The sequence below is a fragment of the Nelumbo nucifera genome, chromosome 4 (genome assembly GCF_055504915.1).
Source record: "Nelumbo nucifera cultivar China Antique chromosome 4, China Antique-T2T, whole genome shotgun sequence".
In the NCBI taxonomy this organism is placed as follows: domain Eukaryota; kingdom Viridiplantae; phylum Streptophyta; class Magnoliopsida; order Proteales; family Nelumbonaceae; genus Nelumbo; species Nelumbo nucifera.
Window position 1 is genome coordinate 2,307,016 of NC_142652.1, and position 19,711 is coordinate 2,326,726.

Consider the following 19,711-nt stretch of genomic DNA (forward strand, 5'->3'; position numbering starts at 1 on the left):
GTTGCCTTGACTCCAAGGGTTCCCTCTTCACATCCAAAAGTGAATTAAGAGTAGAACCACTTGATTTCAATTTTCAAAAACCTGTTTGCAATTCAAGGGGTTTAAGTGAACTTGTAGGTGCAATCCAGAAGGAACTCTGTAACTAATCAATCTCAGTGAGTTGTTTTTTGGTTGCTTGTATTCCATTAATCCATAAGTTTATCCTCAAAAATAATCCATTTCCAGTGCATATGGAAGTTCTTATACAGATTTCTTCGCAAACAGGTTTGAAGCCAAAATGAGGAATAAAAATATACAAAAAGGCCAAGGGGCATTGACTATCTGCCAAATGTGTTGGTTGCCAGGAAACTGGAGCTTACAGAACTATGCTCTTGTAAGAAGATCACTCTCCTACATACTTGAATTAAACACTGGTGAAAATAGCCGTGGATGCACCTTCTTAAATTACATGGAGCCTACTACGTTCTCTAGGCAGCTCATGATGCAATATCTCTGCATAGAATGACAGTATTTATTAGGTTTCAAGACTATGTTGACAAATGACAAGTTGGACAACCAAGCAATGAAAGGAATCATTTTCAAAAGAATATATATATGTCACAGGAAACGAACCAACCTCAATGTTTACACAACAATCTACACGAGTGCAAGATGACTTGGCAGTCATCAATTTGGTATGATTTTAAGGAGTTCAATGTCGAACAACAGAGTCTTGTCTATAAGTCCTTGATTCTTAAGCACAAAATCTAAAGCTCTTTGACCCTGGTAAAACACATTGTGGTGGGGACAGTTGTTTTCAGGTATAACAGAAATATAAATATCACTAAAATGATAAAAGTAACTGGTACCGAAAATGTCGTTGGTCTTGGGCCCCTTTTGTTGAAGTCATTCTCTGGATATCCCAGTTCTGGGGGCACTATTATCCTGCATCACTGTCAAATAAAATGTGAAATGCACAGTCATGGACATCCAAGTCCTGATGGACATTATAGGCAATGTTGTTAAAATCTTACGATTTATGATACAATTTATGATTTGAATCATGAATCCCAAGGGTTTCAATTCGAATCTTGTGTTTGAATCCTTTTCTACAAAAATCTTAAATCCTACAATTTGATTCATAAATCTTACAAGTTATATGATTCCTGCAATTCATTACGATTCAAATCAATTCAATTAAGAATGAGTTCTCTACTTTGTCATGTTGTTTTGTTTATATTAATCCACATTAACGGCCATGCCATGTTCATATCATGGATCAGATGAAGCTCCTTGATTATCTGAAGTTGTAATTCTCAAAATAAGCTAATTATTTGAAAAGGCAGGATCGATCACCTTCTAATGCCACCAAGAGCCATGCCTGAAACAGCTTCCTCAAAAGCTGGTATTACCTGAACAGTCAATCAGGTGGAACCATTAGGGTCTAAGTGCTATCATCCAATCAAATGTGAAGGAAAGTATTGAGCATCATTCATAAGTCATAACAAATACGGCAAAGTAAATTAAGATTAATATACATGGATGCACTATTGATGTGCATGCATGCACAACTAGTTTCAGGGCTTAATAATAGTAAAAACATGCAAAAATATGAACTTTCAGAATAAATGATATAGAGATATTGCCAATCATTAGGTGATCAATGAAGAATTGGATGAAAAGAAATTTAAAGAACTCAAAAAATGGAAACCTGAAGAGACAAAGCTCTTTTTCTGTTCATTAGACTGCAGCAACTGCATATGGTAAACAGTTGAAAGTAAAAAACAAATTTCTCACCTGTTGGGTTCCAAGTTTAAATTTGAAGAAGTCCTTGTCATCACCCTACATAGTAAGAGGCAACGTTACATATCTTGTTCAAAATTATAAGATTTAAGCATAGGATACACACCAAGGTTTGTGCATCTCATCTATTGAAACTTTAATGAAGTAAAACATATAAGGACCTAATAGAAGGACACAAGCAACTACCTCAAAGGAACCACCCTTTGTTTTGTTGCGAGCTTCAAAGATGCGGCCATAGTACCCTATGGTATAACCATCCCAATCAACCTTAGAAGCATTTACAATTCAGAACGAAGTTTAGAATTTTTCCAACTTGTTTGTAGATCACCAAAGGAGAGAGAGAGAGAGAGAGAGAGAACAGAAAAAAAAATTTAAAGATACAGAGTGACATCAAAGAATTGTTGAATTACCACAACTGTTTCCCCCATCTTTGGTGTGGAGCCACTTCCTACTCGCAAGTCCTATATCCTTCAGGTTCTGAATCAAATTCCATTCTCTAGAATGTATTTTTTTCTAAATGCAAATATATGGACATTTTCTTGTGCTTTCTAGTATATTACCTTGTACTGAAGACCTGACTCTGTTTCTGTATAGTCTGGATACCTCATTTTTGTCTTCCCATAATCCTTCCCTCGAAGTGCTGGCACTGTGCATCCAAATGTAGTGCCAATGGTAAGTCCTTACTAAACCTCTAACATTGCAATGCTGACAATTGTCTGGAATCAAGGAACCATGTATGTTGGACTGTTCAAGTGTTCATGGTTAAGGATATGGGTACAAACCATGAAGGGTAAGGTAATAATCCTAGAACTCTTACAGTACACTCAGACTCCCACCTTATATTGTGATTTGACATACATGTTCACCAGTCCAGTCCAGAGATCCAACCAATTGCCAACTTTTCCATTTGAAGAAGACCAATATTCAGCCAATCAGTTCTTTGAGTGGAGGCCATCAATTTGATTTTAGAAAATTAACTGATTGGCCAAACAGATGGTATATCTCAATGGAGTTAGACCATGTTTAATTCAAAAGGCACCCCCATCAACTGAATGTTCTAGATTGAATGAGCAGAGTTTGCATTGCATATTAACAGGGATATATTTATAAAATACAACCTCATTTCTCCAATTATTAGAGCTTAAACACTTCAAAAACATAAATGCGGATGGGATGCAGAAGGAAATATGAATTTCAATGATCTTGAAGGAGAAAACTTTCACCATACAACGAAAGGATACTGCAACTTACTGTCAGCAAATTCAGATGCTACGGCTAAACCATTATTTGTACTCTGCGAGTTGATGCCTGCTATAAGTCCAATAGCTGAGAGAAGCATTTCCCTACGGTCAAAAGTCTCCGTAGCGCCCATGGACCCAGTTTCATCTACAAAAATAGCACAAGGTCGAGCAGAAAAATAAATCTTGTGCAGTAGTTCATCTTTGTGGATACCCATAAGTGCACATTAATACATGTTAAGCATCTCATCCTTGGTAAGGATTAAATAAATTAAAAAAAAAAGTAAGGATTAAAGACTCAGATTTTTTATTTTCTCGACAAGAAATAAAGGCATGGTCTTGAAATATCCAAGCTCGATAAATTTCTATAAAAGAAACTCTTTTTGCACAAAAAAAAAAAGAAAAGAAAAGCAAACTAACAAAGTCAAAAAAAAAAAAAAAAAAAAATGAAGTGGATAAACTTGGTTTCTAACATACGCTGGTGAATCAATGTGGTTTAAAGGACTATATGAATTTGAAAACAAATGAAGTGGATTAGACTTGGTTTTGAACATGCGCTGCGGTACAGTCTCCAAGCTCCATTTTTTCAATGATGAATCATCAACGTGGTCTGAAGGACTATCTGAGTTTGAAAATAATTCAAACTTTGAATTGATCGTTTGAAGAGTGTTGTCCTAAAAACTCGAGCAAGGCCAGATCAAAACGCATGTGTCTTCTCTTTCTCTTCTTTTTTCCAAGTAATAGTGAAGTTTGAACAGTAAATTAGTGAGAAAAATAAGATCTTCTACTCACTATTTACGCTCAAAATAGTTAAAGTGCAATTTCTCTCTGGCTTCCAAGAAGACTCGCGCATTATCCATCTTCTCCATTTCTGAGATATCAAATTTAAAATAAATTGAACCCCATCAGCGAAAGAAATATGTGAGATCATTCATCAATAGAGAAACAACGAAATCAATTTTTTTATTGATGTGCACGTCTTATCCAATCAAAGGGCGAACATTCGATGATTTGGGAGGAAAGGTAATCAGATAGAATAGTGAGCTGAATTGGAGAACATAAACCCTAAAATAATTATCTCAGAATGCCAAACGTAGAGCACTAAGGCGTACCTTCGGCGACGATTTTCCAATACAGAAAATCGATGAATTCGGAAGAGACCCAATAGCTGCAACTGATGCCATCTATGGTTGAGAGAGAGAGAGAGAGAGATGGGTTTCCACTGTTTCGCGGGAAGATAACGGCCTCATCTTTGAGGTGTAGTTGAGTGACTATTATACCCTCAATCTCTTGCCCAACAAAACAAACGGATGTTACGGAGGCAACGTGTTTGTTAACATTTTGAATGGCTATTTTACCCTCACCTTCAAAGCGGCAAGCAAGGAACTGAATGGTGACAGCCAAAGGAAAACTGCCATAGTTACGACTTACGAGTTATCCCTAATTCCCTAACACTAGGGACAAGGGAGAGAGCACTTTTAATATTTTACATTCTCCATGTATGAAGGAAGGTCAATGACATTTTTCAAAAGAATAGAGACCAATTACCAACATACCACAGATGAACTGGCTAATCATACCAATTAACATGTCACTCGGACGGGTTTTGAATCAACAAGTAATTGACTCAGTCAATGACATGATGAATTGCTCATTGAGTGATTGAACTACTAGACTGTTTGATTTGTTAACTACCTGTTGGTGCCAAACTTTGACAAATCCAAATCATAAAAACAACTTCAAGAGGTTAATCTTTCATTTTTCAGCCATCCCTTTTTCAATTCACCTATAGAAATTGTAATCAGTGGCTGAGTGAGTTTTTTTTGGTGGAGGCCAAATTAAACAAAAAAAAATGAGATAGGGAGTAGAAGAGGTAGGGTTTGGAGAAATTTTCCTGAACAGGTTTGGATCTACAACAATTTTATTAAAGAAAAAATAAACTTTTTTTTAATTTTAGGAGTTGTAGGAGTGTTAAAGAGTGATATTTTACATTTTAGTTCAAGGTTGGGGGCAAGGACCCACTTAGTAATCATATAAATAATGGTTTTAACTAAAAGTTTAGGGGGGATCAAGGACCTACTTTATTATATTTTTTATTCTTTTTCCATTTTTTTAAGCCAAAGGCAACTAAATTAATCTCAAAAAAGGTTACATCTCACCCAAAGCAATAAACCTGACGAAATCTTGAGGAGTCGACCAGCTCATAGCACATTTGTGTCTAAAAGCATGATTAATTAGCCCATGGACTAGTGATTACAAGAGCGAGATATATGAGTAAAGATGGTTGAAGGAAAGCATGAAGCAAGATGTTTGCACTCAAAAATGGTAGAATGTAATCTCCAAGGAGGGTCTGCACCTGAAGAGAGAATGTCTATAATATTTTTTGCATCACTTTCAATGATGAGAGAATCTATAGACATCCCAATGGCACATCTCAGACCCTCCAAAATCGCCAAAGCTTTAGCTTCTATAGGGGACAAACAATGGAGGGGAGCAGGTCTTCCCAGAATGAAAGCACCATTGTGGTCTCTAATAACAATGCCTAATGCCGAGTGAGAAACACTCTACATGGAACATTCAACTCTTAAATTTTTTCTGAGAATGAAATTATTCAACAAATTACAAAGATAGTTATCCCTCAGGTTGATCCTTTAACTAAAGGCAAGCTGATCTGGTCTCTTACTCCCCATGGATGGGTACTACTGCAACTCTGGCTATAAATTGTTGTGTCAAGATATTTCAAAATCTTCTTAGGCTTCCTATGTTTGTGCAGACCTTAGCTAGAAAGAACTATGGAAAATGAAAACTTTAATTCCCTATGTCAAGATGCTTTTATGGAGATGTTGTAAGAGAGCTCTTTCAGAAAAATTCAAAACTGGAAAAACGATCAACTAATATTGAAGCTGCTTGCCAACTATTAGGGAATCGGATGAGATTCTGCATCATCTCTTGTTTCACTGTCCAGATATTCAGCCTATATAGTTTGCCTCTTTGGGTATCCGAATAGAGAATGTTCAGAAACATTACTTTATATTATCAGTTACAACATTGGAGACATATTGACAAAATAAGGGATCAGCACTCACATCTTCCAACTTTTGCTCGGGGGGTAATTGTAATGTGGTTCATTTGGAAGCAAAGAAACAAAATGATCTTTGAGCAACAAACTATTAATCCAATTCAAACTTCTTGCTGCAATTGAAGCTCATTGTGCCTTACTCTTAAGATCCACTGTTTCAGACTCAAATACTAATAATGTTCATTCTCAAATCTGCCTGGGTTGGGGGGTGGGGGGAGGGCCCACTTTATTACATTTTTGACCCTTCCCCCCACTTAGTAACCGTATAAATAATGTTCTTAACTAAAAGTTTGGGGGGGGAGGGAGAAGGACCCACTTTATTACATTTTTTACCCTTCATTTAGTTACCATATAAATAATGGTTGGGGGAGGGGGGGAAGGACCCACTTTATTACATTTTTTATCCTTTCTCCACTTAGTAACCATATAAAAAAGGGAAAATTCCCAATTAGTACCCTGTATTTTAGGCTTAGTGCCACTTTGGTCCCCAAACTTCAAAACGCAACAATTCAATATCCAAACCTTCAAAACGTGCAAATCCAATACCAGTCATTAAGTGACATTTGAAAACACATAAATTCCCTTCAAATGTCATCTAATTTTCTTTAACAACCATCCAAACATTAATAAAAAATGAACAATCCCAAATCCTTGCCGCTTCTATTCAATAAAGTTAGGGTTACTTCTCAGTGGACATTTTGATGACATCAACTTTCTTAAATAGAAGAGGAGAGACTTGGGACTATTCATTTTTTATCAATGTTTGGATGGTTGATAAAGAAAATTAAATGACACTTAAAGGGCATTTGTGTCTTTTCAAATGCCACTTGGGTCAGTTAACAGTAGGTACTAAATTGGCACGTTTTGAAAGTTTGAGGACCAAAGTGACACTAAACCCAAAGTACAAAGTAATAATCAATAAATTTCCCTATAAATAATGGTTTTAACAAAAAGTTTGGGAGTATCAAAGACCCCCACCAATATACTTGGCTCCGGCCTTAATTGTAAAAATAGTGCACATGATCTAAGCTCAATATTGCATCAAAACAAATCAAAATTGGCGTTTTGATCTGATTTAATTTTAAACGATTTGGTTTTGTCTGAAATTTTTTTTATATATTTTGGTTTTTAAAATTTTAAAAGTCAGATCAAACCATAAACCATATTAAACCAAATTATTAATTATATTTATTAGTATAAAGCTAGGATCGAGCCTTTTTTGGCTTCAAAAGCAAGAGTGAAGTTACTGCTCGTGGGACCCATAAGGCTGTTCTACGGATTATTTTGACCCTTTTATGTTATTCATCATACAATTATAATCATTCCCCACGAGAAAAGAATGCCATGAAGGCCTCCTTTGTCTCTCCTTTTACCACTCAGAATCTTTTTCATATGTATATTCGTAAGAGATTGGGATTCGGTCAGGGTAACTCCCGTTTCAACAGCCTTATCACCGTAATTATGTGCTTTATTTCATAGAGAGATATTTTTAATACAAAATTATAAAAGGGTATGAATATGGACTTGTCCTGATGAAGTCAATCTTCTTCTAAGCCAATAATTCTTGACTTTTGGGTGGCCAGTGTTATTTACCCACTTCAGAGTTCAATAGATAGATGTGATTTTTGTTTTTTTCAGATAAATGCCGAGAACTGGGATCTACTTCTCAATGTGCCTCACACCAACCTCACAATCACATCCTACTCTGCATTTAGAACATCTCCTATGAACAATAAACATAATTATAAGAGATATTTCCAATATATGATTCAAACATATTGTGAGATAGGTGAGAGGTGCGCTTTGTAAGGAGTAGATCGGAACTCAAATACTGTTCCCAATAGAAGGTGGGATGAGTTGTAAAGTAACTTCATATATGCTCTCACAAATCGCACCCCACCATGTATTCGGAGCATCTCCGCATGAATAATATACACTCATCTGCCCCCCCCCCCAAAAAAAACGTCCCACGGACTCACAACGCGCCGCGTGTCCTCCCACACGTGAATAGGTCATCTCTCACTCTCTCGAATAGAGAATCTCAGCTTCACTCGAACCCTCGACACTTTTTAATCCTCAGAATGTTTGGATTAACGTTCTTGCAGTGTTGCAGATGTGCAGCCATCTTTGAGTTAGAAAAATGAGAAAAAACAGATTTGAGAACAGAAGAACTGAGAATAAAGAGAGAAATTTACCTTCACTAAATAAAGCTGCCGGAATGATCATCGGCGTCGATCAAGGGAACTCGAAGATGGCAAGCTCCGGCGGGTTTTAGAGAACACACTCCAGGTCGAGGGTTCGAGTGAGGCTGAGATTCGAGAGCGAAAAGTGAGAGATGATCCATTTTGGGCGAAGTAGGAGCTAACGGGACGAACTAACGGCCGTCCCATTAGCTCCGCACGAGATAGAGGCATTCGCGTGTGAAAGGACACGCGGCGCGTTGTGAGTCCGTGGGACGTTTTGGGGGCAAGTCTGTGGGGGCGGATGCGAACTAACATTGTGGGATGAAGCTGTGGGGTCCTTGTGAATGCGTTGTGAGGAGCAGATCCGGTCTCATTCTTGTAAGGTCGGTGTGACGTGAGTTCTGTAAGTAGCAAATCCCGATTCGGCTAAGTGCTGATTTGTGAATAAATTCCGAAATACCGGTGACAGAGTGTAATTTCAACGTTTTTTTCCTTCTTAAAAAACAAAATAAAATAAAGGAATAAGGTAGAGAGGACTTAAAGGTCAGTTTCTAAGCAGCTTGTCTTCGGCTGTGAGATCGACTTCTCATCAAACTTCGTGAAACAAAATAGAGCTTTCATATACCCGCGTCGATGTTCATACATCTTCCTTTCTTCTCTGTTTCTTGAAGCAAATACCTCTGGTCCTCTGGGCAGCATTTTTATGTAAATCCTTACCTGCTGGCTTCAACTTCTATTTACCATGAACTATATTCCTTTTTCAAAACCCGAACACTAAGAAAACTCTCAACTACTCTTCATGCGACGTTCCAACAATCTTTTCCCATAAATAAAGCTTCCTCATTCTTTCGTTCTCTCTAGAGGAAACCACGAAGACCCATCTCAATATTTTTCATTTCGAGTGTTGATTTTCTCTGATCAAACACCGGTTTTCAAGGAAGGGTGGAAAAATGAAGGTTCCCATCTGGGTTTTTGTTGTCGTTGCAGTTCTTGCTACCGCGTTTGTTTTGAGGATTGGTGCTGAGGAGCTTGACCAAAGTCATCAGACGGAGAGAATTGCAGGTAAGTTTCTCTGATATGTCTTCATTGTTCATCTTATTTGGAACATGAGGCTGCAGGTTTCCATTCCACCGGTTGCCTTTTCCATACCCGTCATTTTGTATTTTTCCTATTTTCTTTTGCTTGTCGGATTTCTGCCTTTGTTAATCTTGCTTGAGGCCAGTTCTTGTTTTGCATTAGTTGCAAATTGTCGAAAAAGAGGGTAGAACTTGGATTTCTCTTCTCTTCTTTCTAGTAACTTATTATATCTCTTTGGTTCTTGTAGCAGTCGAAGTGTGGGAGTTTGACCCGTATAGGCTATATCTAAGTTCTCTTCTATGCTGAAGTAGTAGTGGAGAGAAATTGAAGATTTGTTTTGACGAACTTGAATTGAGATATGGCCCTCGCTTTTAATTCTATATATTGCTTGAATTTTGAGTCTTTTTTTAGAATTCCTACTTTGTTTTGTATGTAATTGAAATCTAGGGATGTTGGCTCCGGGGATTTGGTTTTATTTCCAAAGAAGTGGTACTGTGGGCCGGGAAAAAAGCCCTGCTCGGATTATTTAGATTGGTCCTGATTTATTACTATTGTTTGGAATTGGTTGGTGACTACATTTTTAGGTGCACATGTTTTGGTTGCTTTAATCAATTAAAAGCCATGATTCAGAATGATCCTCAAATTCATGGTGTACAGATGTGATTCTTATGGTTCAGAAATTGGCAACTCATTGGCCTTTGGCTGGAGGGGGTGCATCTATACTGGAAGATGAACTTGAGATTGTCAGGATCCAATCTGACATTCAAGAAACAGAAAATTTTACATACTTGTGTTTTTTGAGAGAGAAGGATGCATTATACAGTCTCTAGATGCAGGAAGAGAAAATGGCCAAAAGAAATAAAGAAAAAAAAAATCGATCTGCCTCTCTCCCCTTCAAGGCTTCAACATAAATGCTGAAAAGAAATATTTAAGTACATAAGAGATCTCATTATGATGATAATTGGCATAGACACATCAGAATATGCATTCCATCGAAGTGTAGTTTACCAATTTCTGACTTGACAGCCGCAAAAGGTTGCAAGTCTGGAGACACCATCATCTCTTATAACTCGCAACTCTTTAAGATGCCTTTCAATTCAATTAGATAGAATTTGCAACCATGAAGAATATAAGCAACTAAAGTCCAATCAGAATCAGTGGTAGCTGGTTCAAAGAGGAAATTTTACTTGCAATAAGAAAATATAAAGAATATGACTATTGGGTATTTGGACTTGGTGGCAAGCCATTACCTATTCATCCTGACTCGGGTAATTCTAACTAGCTTAAGCTTATACAACACTACAGGTTGAGTGGACTGATATCTTGTGTCTCAGTTGATATGGCATGAATTACTCTTGTATAAGAAAAGAGTCCAAGCACTAGTAAGATTGTTCATTTTTTCATGTAGGGAGTTGACTGAGTCAACTTATTTATCTTTCTTTCCATCCAATATCCAAACTTAAAGTGTGAGGGCTCATGTCATTCTTAAAAGATGATAACTTTATATTGTTGTATACATGTGCATGCGTACTTTAAAATTGTTCCACCAAAACAAGAAAAGAAGTTTGAAATCACTCAAATGTTTCGGTTCTTGGGAAAATTCCAAGTATGAGATCTTTGACTGTGCTTAAAGTTTTTTTCACCAACTGTAGGGAGCGCTGGTGATGTCTTGGAAGATGATCCTGTGGGGAGGTTAAAAGTTTTTGTTTACGAACTTCCAAGCAAATACAACAAAAAAATCCTGCAGAAAGATCCCAGATGCCTCACACATATGTTTGCCGCTGAAATTTTCATGCATTGGTTTTTATTATCAAGCCCAGTTCGAACACTGAATCCTGAAGAAGCAGATTGGTTCTACACCCCTGTATATACAACTTGTGACCTTACACCTAATGGGCTTCCATTACCTTTTAAGTCTCCCCGAATGATGAGAAGTGCAATCCAGCTTATCTCTTCAAACTGGCCTTTCTGGAATCGGACAGAAGGTGCTGATCACTTCTTCGTCGTTCCCCATGATTTTGGAGCGTGCTTTCACTATCAAGTAATAAACTCACTTTCTCTTTTATGTTTTTGCTATACAAAAGAATAATAACTAGATGTTAGAAGAACAATAACTCATTTTTCCTACCTGCCTAGCTTTTTATCAAATTATGGATATGGCCAAGCATCAGTTGTTGGTCCCGTAAAATTTAAGGAAATAGGAAACTGGGGCAGATGTGTACATTTTCTGCCGTTGCTCTTAGAACATCCTTACAACCATCAATATGTTGTTATGGTTCTTTTTAATTAAGCCAATGTTAAAATGATAGCTTTTTTCTTGCTTTTTTGGTAGTTAATGTAACTTGATAATGCTTTCTATACTCTTAATTATTTTGTTTTTATATCAAACATTAACATAACATTTTAATATTAAAACACTGAAAACGTTGAGAAAAAACAGTAACTATTCAAAAAGAAAAGTTGTTTGACATCTGTAACTAGTTTTGTAACTGCAAATTATTATCAAAGTTGCTGGATGCTATTGGCAACCTTTTCAATTTTAATCATCTGGGAACCTTAAGGCCCAAACTAACTTGTAATGTAGAATTTTCTTGAGTTGTTGAGACTTGTTCATTAGCAAACCAATGGCCATATATATGACATGGGTCTCAAACTATATCATGTCTCTTGTCATTTGTCAATAGAGGATACCTTAGAGGTTTCTTCCAAGGGTCTAGGTAGCATTACCTGCATGTAGCACAAGTACAGATTGGTTTTCACCCAGAATTAATTGGTTTAGAAATGATTTCTTGATAATAAAACATTGTCTTATTTGACATATCATACCCACAAACTTTAATTGTATAGAAAGCGTGAGAAAGAATGGGATCTTCCTCAGGATGGAAGAATAATGGCAGTGGGTACACTAACACCACCTAAAATGCCCAAGTCTGGGAGAATATTCTGAGATGGGGGATTCTGATGTGCTATGTTCTGTTCATTCTTGGGATCTGATCCCCTTCTATAATTTTCATTGGAATTGTTGGACTTCATTAACTATTTTGTCTTTATCTGAATGCTTTTAGAAAGTCATGCCAAAGGAATGAGTGCGAGAATATTTGCTTGGCAGAACAAGCATTTCAGTTTGTTTTGTAATGAGAAATGATATATGCCTCTGAAATGTTATAATCAAACAAGCAGTTTCTCCCTAGTGTAATCTGTATCTTATGTTTCATCCATTTCCATCTCTGCAGGAAGAGAAAGCTATTGAACGAGGGATTCTTCCCTTGCTTCAACGTGCTACATTGGTTCAAACTTTTGGACAACGGAATCATGTTTGCTTAAATGAGGGTTCAATTACAATTCCTCCATATGCTCCTCCACAGAAAATGCAAGCACACTTGATTCCTCCAGATACTCCTCGGTCTATATTTGTGTACTTCCGTGGTTTGTTTTATGATGTGGGAAATGACCCAGAAGGTGGATATTATGCCAGGTATATTCCTTGTGAGCCTTCTGAACTCAATCAAATTACAAGGAAAGTTTGGAATTATCTAAATCATTTTGGACATTAGCAAATGGTTTTAACCCTGAAACTCATATTTTAGTTGTTAACCGAAACACACCTTTATGACTCTGTTGTTCAATTATACAGAGGTGCAAGAGCGTCAGTGTGGGAGAACTTTAAGAACAATCCACTCTTTGACATCTCTACAGAACACCCAACAACTTATTATGAAGACATGCAACGGGCTGTTTTCTGTTTGTGCCCTCTGGGATGGGCCCCGTGGAGTCCTAGATTGGTTGAAGGAGTGATATTTGGCTGCATTCCTGTTATCATAGCAGATGACATTGTTTTACCCTTTGCGGATGCAATCCCATGGGAAGAAATTGGGGTGTTTGTAGCAGAGAAGGATGTCCCCAAGTTGGATACCATTCTCACCTCAATACCGCCAGAAGTGGTACTGAGGAAGCAGAGATTGCTTGCTAATCCTTCAATGAAGCAGGCGATGTTATTCCCACAACCAGCTCAGCCGGGAGATGCTTTCCATCAGATACTGAATGGGCTTGCTCGAAAATTGCCACGTGACAAGAGCATTCACTTGAAGCCGGGGGAGAAAATCCTAAACTGGACTGCGGGCCCAGTTGGAGACTTAAAACCTTGGTGACACCAGTGGCATCTTGAGTTGAACATGTATCCTCGGTATGCTTACTCTGGCACCCAAGTGTTTGCATCATTTTGTGATGAAGGTATCAGTCTTCATGTCAAGTTGTAAATCTCTATTTTGTAGAAATGCTTGCATTATAGATTCTTTTTTTTTTCAGATGAAGATGAATGATGCATTCACTGTAACTTGGCCTTACTGGACAGTTATAATTTGAGCTGAATGCCATGATCTTGGATTTTTTCCAGCTTTTTCCCATCTGTTCTAACTGGGGATTAGTCGACTCTGTTATGGAGTCTGATGGGTCGGAATGCAGAATAATTGAAACAAGTGGAAGTTCAGTTCAACGGATGGTGTTGTTCTGGACCTTCTGAGCACTAATCAATTTTACCACGGTTGACATGGTTTGGTTGGTTTGGGTTGTTGGTTTATGGCCAATAGGCAAATATGTTCTACTTTACCTTAAAAGGTCCGGAAATAAACTATAAGCCCGTCACCCGACAAGTTAAACAACCCAATGTGTCTTATGTATTAGGTTAGGTACAGTTAGGTGGGAAACCTCCCAAGTCCTAACAACTAAAAGATTATATATATATAAAGAGAGAGAGAGAGAGTTAAAAGTGGATTTTTGATAGGTTTTGGTAAGCCACTTAAAAAGTTTCTTGCTTGATGGATTTTGGGCCCAGTCGCTATTCAATAGAGAAGACTCTAGTGGCTATTGCTACTTGCTGGGGTGCCTTCAGTCAATGGATTGATGTACGATGGGAATAGGGGTTTGGAATCGGAATCGGAATGGGCTATTCCAATTCCAACTGTTTAGTTGGATGGAATCGGAATCTCATTCCCATTCCTGCTAGAATGGCCCCATTTGACGAAATGGTCATTTCCTGCCCCTCCATTGGGAATGAAATTCCATTCCTCCTGATTTGAATTCCAATTCTCATTCCGATTTCGAATGTAAACCAAACGGACTCTAAGACTTACAACTTCGTCAATCTCGTCATTAATATGTTAGTTATTCAAGAGGTTGTAAGCTAAAATGAAGTTTGATTGATTTCTATAGCCTTAAATAATAAAGTGAAGTGAGATTAATTAGAAAGTTGTTTGATCCTCTTGTTTGTGTGGGTAAGCGATTCGTCAAGTGTTTCAATTCAGTCTTTCAGATTTTTGCATGTTAGTAGTTATTGGCTTATGGGAATGCATGCAGCTCATAACCTGTATCAAAAGATTTAAAACTATGTTGTTTGGTTTCTTTCATTCCAAATGACATCATGCTGTGTTGCATGCATTGAATGAGCTTAAGCAATATACTAGAATGTACAAGGGAAACTTTCCAACATCAAGAGCCATTCCTTGGTAGCGTTCCATCTAAGGAAGCGAATTTCTTAAATTCATTATGGTTGTTAATATCCCAACATACAGGTCTTCATTTCGGTTTCTCATTACATAGAATTATAAAGAACTACTTGTTAGGTTTTCCTGAGTGCCCAAATGTATAGATTAAATACACCACAGAGGCCAGCACTACCAGGGCAGCTGCAACCATGTTCACAATCAGTTTTCTAGACTCATCCAGTCCAATTAGTTGATTACCAGCACAAGCAGCAGTGACCTTTTCAGTTGACCGGTCCTTAGCTCTTGCTTCATTATCACCACCAATATTGGCTTCTTTTACTTGTTTAGAAATCTTCCCTGCAGCATCGCCAAACCCATCACTTTGTTCCTTCTTTTCTAAAGCTTTTTGGGCTGCATCATCTTTATCACCACTTGGCCTTCCATTCTCCTTCACTCTTTTATCATCATCAGCTTTGTCAGCTCTAATGGCTTCTTGACGAATGTCAGGTTTCGGCTCAGTAGTCGATTTCTGACGACTGGGCATTTCTTGGATTGGTTTTGGGTGCTTTTCCGAGCTCATGGGTTTTAGAGTCACCGCAGGTTCCTGATGCTTGTCAGGCGCAGGCAAGCTTCCGGTTCCGGGCTGTTGAGCTGTAGGTGCTTCTGAGTCTGAGGTTGGTTTAACTTGAGGCTGCTGCTGCTGTTGTTGTGGTTGGGCTGGAGTAATTGTCTTTGGCATTACCACGGTAAGTACATCGGCGCCCAATCTTGCTCGAATGCCACTCCTGTCACAGTTCTCGGGAATCTGAAACTCCTGCTGGAAGCGACTCCATTTGTTGTCCTTGAGAGGCCGCTCTCCAGAGATCTGTATGACCCCAGGTGCAGGAAAATGGGCCTTTAAATATTCCTTCTTAAAACCTGCATGCATGATGAGCAAGAGATGAGACCGAGTCTGAGACCATCACGAACATGCATGATAAATAGTTTTTCTTCTGCTGATTGCTGATTCGGGTCGGTTGTTTTAACCTGACCCAGTAGTCCAATCCAATGTACCTGCAATAAAAACTACATGCATGGATGAATTGAAGACAGGAAAATAGAAGAAATTAAAGACGAACCCGGTAGACGAAGCAAGAGAAATTTAGCTTCATCTTCCTCCTTCCATTCCGACGAGGGTTGGAAATATTCATAGACACGATTGGATACATCTCTTGGCCTTGTATCCATTTGGAGTCCTTAATTATCTCTCTCTCTCTCTTTGGTTTGGAGTCCTTAATGTAGCAACTATATATGAAATCCTGGAATGAGAATGAAAGCTGCTAAAGGGTCTTAATATATATACACGGCCACGGACGGGCAGGGAAGGATGAGGAACATCATTGATTGGATTGGAGATTGGTTTTTGGGCTTTGTTTGAAGCAAAAGTATTCCTTTTTGGTGTGTTGGGGTTTGTGATGTAATTGGATATTTGGTTGAATCATCCTTGTGTTCTTGTGGCGCAAAGTGTAATAATAGGTTCCTTGTTTTCCTTCCACTCTACTAATAGGTGTTAGTCTTGAAGATTCGGTTGTGTTGGTTTTGCCTTAACAGAACTGGCATGCTTTCCACTTTATGAACAAAGAGAGGTTCTCCCTTACCATATATTTTTTCACTCCGATAGATAGCTAGGGGTTATCATTCTTCCCTTCTTGGCCACACCGGATGAGCTGGATGAGATGGAGACAAGACTGTCCACACCTTCTTGGGTCGGTCCAGGTTACAATATAATATAATATATTATATTATTAGATATAACATATTATATATAATATATAGTATCTTTATATTACTATATATTGTTTTATATATTATATATGATAAATTATATACTTAATATTATATTTATATTATTTTATAAAAAATATAAAATCTTTAACATATAAATATTTATGAATTGACACGTGTAGATACAAAACATGTTTTCGAACTATTTTTTCGTAAATAAGCAAATTCAGATTTGCCCTTAATACTCTTCACACCACACTTGTTTCCCAATCTCCTCACAAATAGGAGAGATACTTCTGATGTGCAAGTGCAACGTATATGAAGTTGATGTGAGGAGCATTCTGTGAGGCTGGTCATTGGTGTGAAGAGATCCTGACGAGACCTGTTTATGGGCAGGTAGCCTGATGGGCCGGCCCACCCTGGCCCGGTCTTTCTTAGGCTTGAACATTATTTTAGGCCTGTAAGCTCGGGCTTATGCCCAAAGCACTGGGCTCAATCTTTTTTGGGCTGAATTTGAGCTTTCTCAGAAAAAAGAAAACCTGGACTGAGCCCAAGCCCAGGTCTAATAATATTTTATATAGTAAAAAAATATAATATATTTTTTCTTTGTTTATCTTCTCTTTTATCAAGTCATAATGATATTTTTTAACATTTTTGGATTTGTATGTCATTTAAGATAAATAAATCAGTTTTTATTAAATAAAAAGCAGAAAAAAAAAATCTTTTTGCCCAATTTACAGACCGGGTTTTGTACTTTACAGGAGAATCGGGCTTGGCTCAAAATGTAGGCCCAATGATGGGACTGGACTTGAGTTTGGGCCTAAATTTATTATGTTAACAAAGAGTCAAACCTGACCCAATTCGGCCCCTGAACCTGACATACTTTTTTATGTATCCGGATCTTCTCCTCCAATAGCACTCTAACGCTAAGCTCACAGAACTTGCCACCGACATCAGATACATCTCCCGTAACTATATGGAGTCTGGATTTGCTGCTCACAGTCTGTCTTGATCGCATATCGGGAACATTTCTCGTACTTGTGTTTATTATTCATAGGGAGATATTTCCAATACAGGGTGGAATATGGCTGTGAGATCGGTGTGAGGCACACTCTGTGAGGAACAGATCCCAATTCATCTACATGTTATCTATCATTCACTGGAAACAAGGTTCAAAATATTGATACATGGTGATACGTTGGTAGGGTGTATCGGCCTGTATCGGTACTGTTTTTTATTTTTTTTCAAATCTGGTTCAGAAAGGCCGGTCTATCCTTTGAATCACTTGCCGACCCGAAACACCCTCCGACATATCGAGAAGGCTCCGATACGATATTGACCGATACGTAATAAAATTTTAAACCTTGATCGGAAATACCAAACTCACAGCATTTGCTTTGTGAGAAGCAAATGAGTTCGGAATTGTTCCTCATTCTCACACTGACCTCATACCATGTACCAGTCACACATAGAGAACATCTTCTAATGGTTGTATGTTATTATTAATGGGAGGTGTTCCCAACACAAGGTGGGATGTGATTGTGAGGCCGGTATGAGGAGCAGATCCCAATTCAGAGCAAATCCCGTCTTCTTTTCACGCGATGGTTTTTGAATGAATTCGTCTCAATGCAGGCAATCCAGGTCGGATTTTCTGATAACAAAACCGTGTGCAAATACTCTGACTTGAGTATCCTACCGTACATTAGGAATATCACTCATGAATTTAAAATACAAGGACGGTATTTTGCTTCTAAGAGATCATGGCTTCGAACGATTTTAACATACAAGCAAGAGAAACCATGAGATAATAGAGCAGAACAAAGTGGATCTTCGGAAGAGAAGATGCCTGCCCAAAGCCCAGAGGTGCTCCTCTTCTTTCTTTCCCTCTCCCGGTTCCTTCTTTTAGGTTGCTTACTATTTATTTTTGCGGTGATTGCTAGAATTGCAATAATTTCCCGCAAAACTTCCCATTTAGAAGGGTCCCACAATATCCATCAAAGCAATTACTAGACTTACAATAATTTCAATCAATATAGTACAAAACATGCTGCCACATATTCCATATGCCAATATTTTGGGAAATTTCACACCAAACTGAGAACTTATATCATAAAACTCACTATAATTTTTCAATATTTCTCTTAAATTCATCATAATTTTTCAAATCTTTAAGAAAAACTTGTGTTAATGACATTTTACTTTTCAAAACTCACCACCCGTTAGAGCACCCTTAGGCTATATTTGATTTGAAGAAAAAGATAAAGAAAGGAAAGAAAAGACATGGAAACCAATACAAAGTTTATAAAGATTTCCCTACCTTTTCCTGCATTTTACTTCAAATGAAACATAGCCTTAGTGTTCGTAGACAGAAGTTGTCCATATCAGCATAAATACAATTTTTATGACCAAACTGCTCTTAAATGAAATATTAGCCTTATTAAATATATTTTTATGTCAGCCTAGCTTTTATTCAATACACCTTTGTTCTAACTGACACCTGATACAAGTGGACGTTGGGTCCTATGGAACCACATGTCCTCTTTTTGACCATCGATCTTTTATTGATGTCGGTTCTTGTTGCATTTAAAATTAGAAGGGATAAAATGATGCTTGTGCTGTGCAATTAGATGTGGAGCGTGAGATGAGTTTGATTTGAATCAAAAGCTTTTTTGTAGTGCTGTGCAATTAAAAGGGATAAATTTTTTAGACAGAAATATTTGAGATGCATTTTTGTTGTTTTTTTTATCAAAGTTTTGCATCTAAAAGGGATAATCTACCAACATCCGTTAGCCTATTTAACATCAAAATGGGGTTCTTCAAATTTTGAAAATGCATGGTGTGTTTAAAAGAAATGCTGAAAAGTCATGGTAAATTTTAAACAATTTTCCCTATTCCTAATTGTTGTTAGAATATGCACATATTTCAACTGAAATATAGATGCTATTTGATGGCAACGGGATGTAGTTTTCAAAGCATTAATCATGTCTATATTTACAATTTTTAAGTGTAAAGGAACTCCTAATGCTTTATTGCTTCCTTCAAACCATAAGATAGTAAACCACTTAAAATTGCCCATGAATTTCTCTTTTCTCTTAGGCTATGTAAAGG

At 37.6% G+C, this 19,711-nt stretch overlaps 3 protein-coding genes across 7 annotated transcripts; 1 reads left to right on the top strand and 2 right to left on the bottom strand.

The window, feature by feature from the left end:
* Nucleotides 1-141: 141 nt before the first annotated feature.
* LOC104591873 (FKBP-like peptidyl-prolyl cis-trans isomerase family protein) lies at nucleotides 142-4,433 on the bottom strand. The gene is made up of 11 exons (XM_010250950.3): nucleotides 4,133-4,433; nucleotides 3,813-3,891; nucleotides 3,034-3,168; nucleotides 2,343-2,428; nucleotides 2,193-2,243; nucleotides 1,969-2,049; nucleotides 1,777-1,821; nucleotides 1,336-1,391; nucleotides 849-924; nucleotides 617-762; nucleotides 142-492 (listed from the first exon to the last, which is right to left on the bottom strand). The coding sequence occupies exons 1-10, from the start codon at nucleotides 4,202-4,204 to the stop codon at nucleotides 667-669; spliced, it is 777 nt and encodes a 258-aa protein (XP_010249252.1). The 5' UTR covers nucleotides 4,205-4,433; the 3' UTR covers nucleotides 142-492; nucleotides 617-666.
* A 3,781-nt stretch (nucleotides 4,434-8,214) lies between these two features.
* LOC104591872 (putative beta-1,4-xylosyltransferase IRX10) lies at nucleotides 8,215-13,751 on the top strand. Of its 5 annotated transcripts, none has more exons than XM_088886320.1 (5): nucleotides 8,215-8,685; nucleotides 9,270-9,344; nucleotides 9,607-11,400; nucleotides 12,593-12,834; nucleotides 12,994-13,751. In XM_088886320.1, the coding sequence occupies exons 3-5, from the start codon at nucleotides 11,131-11,133 to the stop codon at nucleotides 13,505-13,507; spliced, it is 1,026 nt and encodes a 341-aa protein (XP_088742446.1). In that variant the 5' UTR covers nucleotides 8,215-8,685; nucleotides 9,270-9,344; nucleotides 9,607-11,130; the 3' UTR covers nucleotides 13,508-13,751. The 5 variants fall into 5 exon arrangements, with proteins under 5 accessions (XP_088742446.1, XP_088742447.1, XP_088742444.1 ...); XM_088886321.1 differs by having other exon boundaries at nucleotides 8,215-8,665; XM_088886318.1 differs by having other exon boundaries at nucleotides 8,225-8,685; nucleotides 11,012-11,400.
* A 1,105-nt stretch (nucleotides 13,752-14,856) lies between these two features.
* LOC104591871 (uncharacterized) lies at nucleotides 14,857-16,173 on the bottom strand. The gene is made up of 2 exons (XM_010250948.3): nucleotides 15,958-16,173; nucleotides 14,857-15,757 (listed from the first exon to the last, which is right to left on the bottom strand). The coding sequence occupies exons 1-2, from the start codon at nucleotides 16,064-16,066 to the stop codon at nucleotides 14,967-14,969; spliced, it is 900 nt and encodes a 299-aa protein (XP_010249250.1). The 5' UTR covers nucleotides 16,067-16,173; the 3' UTR covers nucleotides 14,857-14,966.
* Nucleotides 16,174-19,711: the final 3,538 nt, after the last annotated feature.

What these genes read in the sequence shown, in the direction of transcription:
- LOC104591871 (XM_010250948.3), bottom strand. Translation starts at nt 16,066, where the DNA reads ATGGATACAAGGCCAAGAGATGTATCCAATCGTGTCTATGAATATTTC. An exon ending in TCTCTTGCTTCGTCTACCGG is followed by an intron (nt 15,758 to 15,957) that starts GTTCGTCTTTAA and finishes TCATGCATGCAG; the next exon opens with GTTTTAAGAAGGAATATTTA.
- LOC104591873 (XM_010250950.3), bottom strand. Translation starts at nt 4,204, where the DNA reads ATGGCATCAGTTGCAGCTATTGGGTCTCTTCCGAATTCATCGATTTTC. An exon ending in AACTATTTTGAGCGTAAATA is followed by an intron (nt 3,169 to 3,812) that starts GTGAGTAGAAGA and finishes CTATTTTTGTAG; the next exon opens with ATGAAACTGGGTCCATGGGC. An exon ending in AGTCAGGTCTTCAGTACAAG is followed by an intron (nt 2,244 to 2,342) that starts GTAATATACTAG and finishes TGAAGGATATAG; the next exon opens with GACTTGCGAGTAGGAAGTGG.
- LOC104591872 (XM_010250949.2), top strand. Translation starts at nt 9,233, where the DNA reads ATGAAGGTTCCCATCTGGGTTTTTGTTGTCGTTGCAGTTCTTGCTACC. An exon ending in TCAGACGGAGAGAATTGCAG is followed by an intron (nt 9,345 to 11,011) that starts GTAAGTTTCTCT and finishes CACCAACTGTAG; the next exon opens with GGAGCGCTGGTGATGTCTTG. An exon ending in GAAGGTGGATATTATGCCAG is followed by an intron (nt 12,835 to 12,993) that starts GTATATTCCTTG and finishes TCAATTATACAG; the next exon opens with AGGTGCAAGAGCGTCAGTGT.